Source organism: Hippoglossus hippoglossus, chromosome 5 (genome assembly GCF_009819705.1).
Source record: "Hippoglossus hippoglossus isolate fHipHip1 chromosome 5, fHipHip1.pri, whole genome shotgun sequence".
Lineage (NCBI taxonomy): Eukaryota > Metazoa > Chordata > Actinopteri > Pleuronectiformes > Pleuronectidae > Hippoglossus > Hippoglossus hippoglossus.
The window spans coordinates 15,897,394-15,907,740 of NC_047155.1; the positions used below are offsets into that span (position 1 = coordinate 15,897,394).

At 40.0% G+C, this 10,347-nt stretch overlaps 2 protein-coding genes across 2 annotated transcripts; one reads left to right on the forward strand and one right to left on the reverse strand.

The window, feature by feature from the left end:
• Positions 1-280: 280 nt before the first annotated feature.
• On the forward strand, positions 281-6,228 carry c1galt1b (core 1 synthase, glycoprotein-N-acetylgalactosamine 3-beta-galactosyltransferase, 1b). The gene is made up of 4 exons (XM_034585054.1): positions 281-952; positions 1,094-1,357; positions 2,622-3,286; positions 3,550-6,228. The coding sequence occupies exons 2-4, from the start codon at positions 1,138-1,140 to the stop codon at positions 3,859-3,861; spliced, it is 1,197 nt and encodes a 398-aa protein (XP_034440945.1). The 5' UTR covers positions 281-952; positions 1,094-1,137; the 3' UTR covers positions 3,862-6,228.
• A 775-nt stretch (positions 6,229-7,003) lies between these two features.
• On the reverse strand, positions 7,004-10,347 carry tac3b (tachykinin precursor 3b). Its single transcript, XM_034585055.1, has 7 exons — positions 10,261-10,347; positions 8,793-8,910; positions 8,601-8,706; positions 8,486-8,515; positions 8,231-8,275; positions 7,215-7,287; positions 7,004-7,125 (listed from the first exon to the last, which is right to left on the reverse strand). Exons 1-6 carry the CDS (start codon positions 10,272-10,274, stop codon positions 7,238-7,240), a joined length of 363 nt encoding a protein of 120 aa, XP_034440946.1. The 5' UTR covers positions 10,275-10,347; the 3' UTR covers positions 7,004-7,125; positions 7,215-7,237.

Consider the following 10,347-nt stretch of genomic DNA (forward strand, 5'->3'; position numbering starts at 1 on the left):
TGTACAGGGACACAAAGAGTCATAATAACAACAATAATGATGATAATAAACGTTATTTATATAGCACTTTAATAAAAAATAAAAAAACAATTAGACAAGTAGACTTTTTGTACCAATACACCATAAAACATTCCCACTGGATTTAAACAGTTGAACTTTGACTGCACAGAGGTGTGTGTGCAGATCCAACTAAAAATGTGGATTTCATAGGGGGACAGTTTACACCTGTGTGAGTGATACCACACGTTGTCATCACACCCGTACAGATCGCCTGCTGGGTGTCTGGGCATAATAATGAAAACGTACAAATCGGCCTACACCGAGGCAGCGGCCCCGCAGGTGTACACGTGTCTGTTCTGCGCTTTTACTTTGAAACGAGTGAGCGGAAGCAGCGGTGCCTCCGGTCCCGCGGTCAGCCGGGAGAAGTTGTACGTGTTGTGTGTGCAGCGGCGGAGTCGCCTCATGTTGTCGTGTCAGGTTTCACGCTGTTCTCCTCAAACTGGATGACTTGTCGCGGCCAACGTCAGCGTCGTCCATCCCAGCCGGTCAGGAAACTTTGTGACGCTTCCGTTAGCTCCGTTGTCACGACACAAAAAGCTGCCCGCTAACTTAGCACTGAAGTTGACGTTAGCAGCGTCGATGAGATAATGGCCTCCCATGTTAGCTAACGCCCGCTGCCCAACACTTTACCCGGGGGCCACTAATGCCCGACGTTATGATTTAGTTTCCTCCCGCCTGGTTGTTATTTAGCGGCTGTTGGGGCTAAAGCTCGCCCGCTGTTTACCCCGGTGAGTGTTAGCAACAGGCTAGCTGAGCTAAGTTCCCGTTTAGATGAAAAAGAAACCGCTGCGTCCAGAAGGAACGAACTCCGCGTTTCCCTGTGAAAGTTGACGTCTCCCTGCATGATGGAGTAGCGGGTGGCGAAGTTGCTATGGTGTCTGCGCTGCCATTGGTGAGTAAAACCGCACCGTGTAAATACAGGGGAGTGACAAATACTCCCCTCGCTCACCTCCACACTGTTGCGTCAGCTCTGAAAGTTTCCTGCTCCTGTCGATCGGAGTGAACCGTGTGTCCCCTCCTCTCTCGAACCCAGCACCTGCCGAGTTGATCAGCTGACAGCGAGACACCTGATCCAGCATGCCGAGCGTCGGATCCAGGTTCTTCTTCTCTTCGGGGTTTGTGGTCGGGACCATCACTCTGTACGTGTTTCTACGGCAGGTGTGGTTTGAGACGGGGCTGTCAGCTCCGCAGGCCATCAACTCAGTCAGGGACTATCAGCTGGAGCTGGCTGAAGAGCGTAAGATATGGAAGAAGGAGAGGTCTGCTCTGTTCAACCTCAAGCACCCTCATCAGAAAGGTACTGCTTATAATGATGTCCTAATCCAATGTTCGTGGAAGGCTTGATGGCCCAAAACATAAATATAAGACATATTTTTGATCTTGAGTGGAGGTTGTGGTTTTGCCATGCAGGAAAAGTTTTTCTAGATCTTAAGTAGCACAAGCCCCGCTGTGCTAACACAATGCATAAGCATTATATTGATAGATATTTAAACTTTTAGTTATATTGATTAAAATAAAATTGCAATTATTGGTGTCATTCTATTGCCCAGCACTAGTTGAGCAGATACTATAATGCTTGTCTTGTGTGGAATCCTGAATCCAAAAATAAGTTCATTAGTATAATAAGACAACAGAGACCACGGAGTAATTTTTATTCATCATTGAGTCGACAACTTTTCCTGCGTGTTCATCTCTAACTCGTCACTGTCCTTTTTTCTTCCCTCACTTCCTCCAAGTTGACAAAAGAAGGAAAGTCAATAACAATGAGGAGGTACAAACGGTGACGTTGCTCTTTAAAAGGAGATGCTGCTCCTTCACTGTCCCTTGCTGGACTATGCCTTATTCAGGGAATTGTTTTTTGCTCCCAGCGAGATTTTGTGACCAATATAAGCTTTAGATCGTCAGTCTATTATTTGCAGAGATATCTTGGAAAATAAAAAAATACCCAGCCAAGTAATACTCCCAACAAGTTTGGTGACAATCTGTCTGTACACAAACACACATACAATTCCTCTCGCTAATTGGTGTGGTCTGAGTCAACACAGACAAATTTCAAATCCGGTCTAACCCTGTGACTTCTATCATGACTGCAGTTGATGTACAGAACGGTCAAACTAAGAAAGGTCTAGTTCCAAACTATGGTTGGGTTGTGCACAAAAAATATGATTCAGTAGTGCTGCATGTGCACACACTTTTAAAGTAGCCAGGTTACTACAGTGAATGTGGACGTGTTCTCTGATTAACCACGGATCAAAAAACTCTTCCCCAAGTTTGTGACGGATGCAATCGGAGGCTGAAAGTAAATCTGCTGATGTAGCTGCTGTGAATCACTGCTTCTCTTTTTATATCATTACTAGATCTGTTTTTGAACTGTTGGTCTGATAAAACAAGAATAATAAGACTAAACATAGTTATAAGGACATTCTGACAAAAGAGAAAACCGCCCAACCCTCATGTGCACTTGCAATGGGATTTCAACTAAATTGTATGACCACTGCACTCCAGTGTTTGAATGCACTAGCGTTGTTAAGGTGATGTTTCTGTTTTTCTCCATTTACCAGGTGAGGATGGCCGTATTGCTGATGAGCTGTACAAAAAGGTGCGCATTCTTTGCTGGGTGATGACTGCACCAAAGAACTTGGAGAAAAAGACTCGACATGTGAAGACCACGTGGAGTCGTCACTGCAATGTGGTGGTCTTCATGAGCTCCGTGGATGACCCCAACTTCCCCACTGTGGGATTGGGTACAGACGAAGGTCGGGATCAGCTGTACTGGAAAACAATCCGGGCCTTCCATTACGTCTATGAGCATCACAGCCACGAGGCAGATTGGTTCCTCAAGGCAGATGATGACACCTACGTTATTGTAGACAACTTGCGTTGGGTTCTTGCGAACCACACGCCGGACGAGCCAATTTACTTTGGCCGACGGTTCAAGCCCTTCGCCAAGCAGGGCTACATGAGTGGCGGAGCGGGTTATGTGCTGAGCAGAGAGGCTCTACGGAGATTTGTAGAAGGTTTTAAAACCAAACAGTGCACTCACACTACCTCTGTAGAGGACCTGGCAATGGGACAGTGCATGGAGAAAGTCGGGGTGCTGGCAGGAGACTCCAGAGACACAGTGCACAGGGAGACATTTCACCCCTTTATTCCGGAGCAGCACCTCACGAGCAAGTTCCCCAAGAGCTTCTGGTATTGGAGCTACTGCTACTACCCAATCGTAGAGGTAAGTCAAACAACTTAAGCTTTGTCAGTATTTGAATAGGCTACTGTGTTAGGATGCAAATCAGCTTTGTTACTCAGTTACTTGGTCCGACAGAAGTGGCATGTTCAGTTGGATGTCCTGAAAAACCTTTCTTCAGGCGCACCCTGGAGAAACTCAGTTTCTACAGTCAGTTAGATTAACACTCATGAGATTTGATTTGTGTACATGGAAAATGTGACATGATGCATAACCACAAACTGTTTTTTGTTGTTGTTTTTTTTCAGGGTCCATTCTGCTGCTCAGACTTGTCTGTGTCATTCCACTATGTTGATGGTTCACAAATGTATTTATTGGAGTACTACACCTATCACCTGCGTGCCTTCGGCTATAGACACCGTTACCAGCCCCCCGACCCAAAGCGCTACAGTATTGAGCATTCAGGTTCAGCTGCAGAAGAACAAAAAGAACCGGCTCCTCAGGTGAAAGGCAAAGGAGAAGGCGTTGATCCACCCAAGATGGACAAGAAACAGGACGCAGATCAACATCCTGCAGCTGGTAAAGATCCTCCCATTGCAACAGAGGTGAAACAACAGTAGGACTCTATGGTTGTGTGAAGGGAACATTGTCATTATGAAGAGGCAGAATTGTGTGTTTTTAATCTTTGCTTATTCATTCATTCTGATAATTTTGGCTCATATTTCTACAAAAGTAGAACGGTCCACTTTGATCTGAAGTGTCTTGAGCTGAAGGACTGCTACTAACTTCAACTTGCGACTGCATTTTAGGCTAAAAGTGGCCCTTATTTTTCCAGATTTGTAAGATGCTTTTTACAATTTTAAAGTTGAGAGCAATTTTCTGTAGGCTATGATCATTTAAAACCAACCAATAATTATTTCCCAGAGCCATGTTTTATCTGATCCCTTTCTTGACTGCTGCAAAACCACCAAAACCTGATCTACCACTCTTTAGTCAAGACGCAATGAAGTTGTTTGACTTCATTTCACGCATAGTGAACTATGTGCCTGCTAATGACAATAAATTGTCTTGAACTTAAGTGACCAAGAGGTGAGGTTTGCTGCTACTCCATACATTTTCTGATTATTGAACAAGATTAAAAAAAGATCATGTTAGATTAATATCTGTGCACTCAATAATTGGTATCATAGATGATATTGTATTTGTTCTGAGAACCAGCTTTCTGACTCCAAATTTGATTCAGACTTTACTCAAAAAGTATTTTCTATCACATTTTAGTGTAATTGTAATGTTACGTCCATGTTCCCTGTATAGGAATAAATCAGTTTTATTCGTTTAAATGTTGTGGTGCAATTATGAAAGTCCCATTTAATTTATATTTAGTTTTTTTTTAAATTAACTTAACAAAGAAAGCAACTAATGGTCCTTTTCTTTACCATTAAATACAAATTATATTCTTGATTACTTAGTTTGGTTGGAAAATGTCAAATGTTGAAAATAGTAAAAAAATATCTTTGAAATGAAAAACCCCAAAATTATCAACTAACTATCACTGTAAAAAAGAAGCTGGACCAAGGTGATATTTCATGTGTTTGTTTGGAAAACAAACAACAATTATATGGTTATCAAAACTAATTGCACATTGAGCCACTAGTCAATTAATAATAGTTTTATTTCTTTTTATTGACATTTAGGTGAGTACAGTTTTCTATTAGTTCATGTGAAAGTGTAGTAAAAGTATTTTTTTCCCCATAGATAATGAAAATTTGTCTCATCACATTTATTTAGCTGAATGGTCGGACCACAGTCAGCTATGATTCTGCAGCTCAGTCAGTTAAATAGAATGAAATATCACACTTATCCGCAAAATGATCCAGGAAAATAAACACCAATACAAAAACATGAGCTAAATTTCATTAGCAAGGTTTTTGGATTCCTCTCTATCTCTTTATCTAACATAGAGATGCATTAATGTGACCACAATGCTTTAAATGATAAGTCCTGATGACTGGATTTGAACAATCGAGCCAAAGATTTTCCTCTGGGATGAGACCAGACCGAGGACGAACAGACACGCTGTTATCTGTGAACACCTCTTGAAGTTAATGCAGTGAATGTTGGTGCTTCCCTGTTGTGTATAACTGGTGTTTCATATGTTCAGTCATCACAACCTTTTATTTGATCTGGGATCCAACGATGGTTGTTAGACGCGCCTTCAGCTGGAGGAGCAGAAAGTCAGTGGGCTGTAGTCAACCAAAGAAAATCTTCCTGGAGTTGTTACTTCTCTTCAACCAATCCATTCGTCTTGAGTGAAAAAACCCCGGCATGTTCTCTCCAGATTGATTAAATTGGCCACAGTGCACCCCACCGGCAATAATCAGACTAATTCGATTTTTGTTGGATGATGTTGCATGTTGAAAAGTCGAGTGGGAGACTGCAGCTTTCGCTATCAGTCAACCACCTTCCTTTCCTTCTTACCCATCCATGGCACATGGTTTTCTATTTGTTCTTCCTGAAACTGTCTCTGGATCAACACTTCACACTTCCCTGTATCTTCTCCCGGTGGACTCATTAGCTTGTGCCTTGTATATTGAGATTGTTTGAGTCAACAGCTGAACACATGACTTTGCACTGTGACATGACCATAATGAGAGTGACAACTTTCAGATGGAGCTTATTGAATCCTTCCAATGTATAGAGCATGGCCTTTGCCAGTGGATGACTTGTGGTTCACTTCTTTTATACAAATGTACTTTCAGTAATGTGTATTTTCTAAATGCTGGGCGTGTTGGGACAGAGCCTTTCTTTTCTTTTTCTACTCAGTACATTGCATTTATTCAAAAATAATTCCTGCCAGTTTCTTTACTACTTTGTAGCCAAACAAAGATTAATGTTATGGCGGGAGATTCATTAATTACCAAATACAGAAGAATATAAACTGAAAATAAAAAATGGCTTCAGGAATCAGGCAGGATTTAGTTTTATGTGAAAATGCATTTGAGTGTTTTGGGGGCTTTTTGGTGTTTTTTTCTTTTTAACCACTTAAACCTTTTAATTTCCCTTTGAGTTTACACATGTATGAGGCAACTAAAGCCTATCTAATTTCCAAAAGCCTTTTTCTTTGTGTTCATAATCGGTTTCCTTCAGTACATGAGCACAGAGCAAGTTTAGTATTTGAAAAGGAAAAGTCCAGTTTAAACAAATCAACACGTTTTTTTTTATTATTATCTGTCTGATATGGTGTCCGATACCAATAGTGTATATATATTCCTAAATGTCATTATTAATCACTTATAACAAATTATTTTCAGGTTAACCATAAACTTTATTGTAAATAACTATAAATGAGTTTGAAAATATTTTTTTACATACAATACATCATAAACACATTTTTAAACGCCAATACAGATATGACTGATTTTGACATTTGGCAATTTTTGTTGCATCACCATCAGTAGATCAATAGTTTCTTCTGGCCCTAACAACTCGATAACTGCCCCATCTGGTTTGGGGCTGTCTTCTGCAACAATTTTATCAAAGGGAAAGTTGTACAGTACTGTATTTATATTTTAAATGTCTTTGTTTATATTGACGTCGGAACAGAGTCAGTGTTTGTGGCTTGTCTTTACTTTGTGTGAGTGTTTGAGCACACGTGGGCAGGGTGGTTTTCTGTGAATGGTTCTTTAATCACTATAAATAAATGCATATTTTATTGTACATCCGGTCTTGTTTTACATTTGTTAGTGTAGGTGGTTAACATGATTTTTTGTTGCCTCTGGTTATATAACATAATACTCTGATTATACAGTAGCTGTTGTCCGCAGTGTGAGAGACTGAAGTTTAAATGGTGGAGCTGCGTCATCTTCATTCGGGAGAGTTGTAACCTGAGTAGAAAGAACAAAATTGGTCAAAAGATGTAGCAGCAACTATTTATCTTTAATTTCAGGAAGGATGCAGGTTTCAGTTTTCACACCTCTGCCTCTCAGGCTTGAAGAATCAGCCTCTGCCCCTCTGTGAAGACTTCTGTGTACACACACAGTCCTTTCCTGTCGTTTACAAGGCAAAAAATTCGTTCAAACTTACATCCCCTCTGTCACTACACAGTCAACTACTGCCTTTAACAAATACTACAGCAGAAGTCCTCTACAAAAGCCTGTCACCCTATGGGGGCACTGCTCCTGCCATTAGTCTGTTAACTAAGTATATATACTTTACCTCAGATCCACATTAACCACCAAGGTTTATTTGGACACTAAAGAACATCCAGCAGAGACAATTGGGTGCTTTTACCACTTGAATGAATAATGTATAGAATTTGACTGATTTATATATCAGCTGATATTAGTTTATCAAAGCTTTAACTGTAATGTTGTTTATGTTGGCCCATTTACACAGTACAGACATACCAAAAGGCCTTGTATGAAATGGGTGTAGAGTCGCAGCGTAAAAGAGGAAGGGAGGGTGATAAGACAGGTTTGGAGGCTGTATGAAGCTGTGGGATGACCAAAATGGAAATATTGATGTTGGCGTGTACACACTTCTTCCTCAGCTACCTCCACGTTCTGTAGATTAAAGCCTATAGCAAGTGACCGCATTGTGTACTGCCCTTTTGAGAAAGTCAATAAAAACCTGGACTAAATAAAAGTAAATGAATAGCCAGCGTGTCCACATGGTGCCCTGTTAAACCCGGAGCCCGGCAGCCCCACTGAGTACATATCCTGGTAATAACAGCAGTTAAGTGACAGGAGGTGTTACACGTTTCATTTACACTTTTTTTCTCTTTATCTTTAAATATGTGACGGCAACTTGACGGGAACATCCCAAGCCTCAAGTGGGTTATTAGGTTTTAAAGGAGTTTTTATTTTATCTGGTACTGATAAAAACACAATGTGTATATCTAATATGTATTCATTTAAAATCCAACAGAACAAAGTGAAATAGTGTAAAATGTTTGTATGAGCTGCTGTCAGTGTTGCTGAAGTCACTCACTTGTCCTCCGCCACAGCAGATCAGCCAGGATGTTCTCCTTCTGTCCTGCATGAGAAGAGCACAGCTTTCATTGTTATACCATCCATCCATCCTTATCTATACTGTCCATCCATCCATCCTTATCTATACTGTCCATCCATCCATCCTTATCTATACTGTCCATCCATCCATCCCGGATGTGTTTTTGAAAGTGTGCAGTGAGTGATCGATCAATCGGGTACTGGTTAAACACTGAATTCAACTTGAGGTTCTTACTTTTTCTTGACATTGGGGCATTTCTTTGTCCTGTGAAAAGAGTTGCATGTTAGAGGAAGATAAATCCAGTCATGGTGACAGTGTTGTGGATGTTTTTACCGTACAAATAACTCACTGGTTGTTTGAGCAGCACTTCTCCTTCCCATCAGACTCACAAAGCTGTCGTAATCGATGTCATCAAACCTCCTTATGGCCACATCTTCACAGCACTCTGTGTTAGCCTGAAAGACAAGGTGCCAGCTGTGAGATCAGGTCTGGAAATGGGGGTGTTGTCCGTGTTATTGTAGCCTTGTTGGTCATACAGTACCTCTGACAGGGCTCTATAGTTGTCTTCTTTACACCAAGACCTCACAGGGAGTAAGAGGAGGACGAGCAAAGCGACCAGTGAAGCAAAAGTGCAGCAGATTGGAGTTCTCTCCATCACTCTGAAATAAGAAGTGGTGCATTCATTTTGAAGCAGAAAAGGTGCACATAATAACCAGACTGAGAGTTTGTGACAGTTTCTAGAGATGGGATCGATGGCAGAACACAGTGGGTTGGATCGTTTGTGTAATTTGATTTGTAAGCTGCAATCGGAATCATATAACACTATAACAATTCTGCAGCCGTTCTCATGCTCTCTGGTGACATGACAGGTTTTATAACTTTGAACGTTAAGGGAGTGCCTCCTTATCCTTCTACTAACCACCATGTGAAACGGCATCTGGAATTCACAGTTAAACACAGAGAAATCCTTTGTTTTGAAATATTTTGTCCGCCCCATGTATATCAATTAAGCTATAAGTTTTAAAAGAGAAGCATCTCTGTATAATGAGATACAGAGATATCTGTATATTGTAATGCATTTGTGGTGTCACAGCACCACAAATGACACCTTTAAAACAAACATATATAGATTTATATAGCTATAGCACAGTTTCAGCAATGACTGAACAACCTAACTGAAGAAAGGGCTTTTTATTAGACTGTTGAATTGGACTGAATTAGTTTTACCACGGTGTACCTGCTAAACTGACAACTGTATACAAATGTAAATGGATTTCAGATTTGGTGGCATATAAATAAATTCATGAAGTTAATGTGAATTAAGAATCATTGATTGATTAAGGCATAACTAATCACATAAACTTACATTACCAGATCATTTCTCAATAGTGAGCAAGAGTAAGTAATGGTACATTAGGTATTATATATATAAATTATTATTAATGCATGTATTCTCTCTCAAGTGTTGTCAATCAGTTTCTCAGATTCTTTGATCTGTAATTCATTCTGTAGTTTTATCAGGCTATACGTAAAACAAGACAGAGGCAGTCGGTTTTAATTGAATGGTTGGCTTCGAGCCTTGTATATTTATAAAATTGTGCAATATTTCAACAAATAAGCATTAAATTGAACATGTATAAACAAGGAACTTGAGTGTAAATGGAGCCAATCATTCACGGAAGTTTATGTGGAAATCAACAACTGCTTAACTAAAAGTTATTTAGTTTGTAACAAACTAAATATGTCTTTTTTTATATCATTCTGACATGACCACAGACACTGTAATCTGAAGCAGTACGGAATATACATAGATAGATATAGATATATACTCTGTGTATATATATATATATATATATATATATGTGTGTGTGTATTTAGATGGCTTTGTAGAGAAGCCCACCCCGTCAATAAGTTTATTCATTCATGAAATAAACATGTAATTACTACTTGTCAAAAAGAAATTAAAAGTAATACAACATCATAAAGTAAAAAATAACTCAAAATCTTACCTGTTAATGGCCATTCGAAAGCTTGATCTGATCCAACAGGTTGACTCTGTAATAAAGCTGCTCTGTGTCCTCAGAATGCAAGTCTCT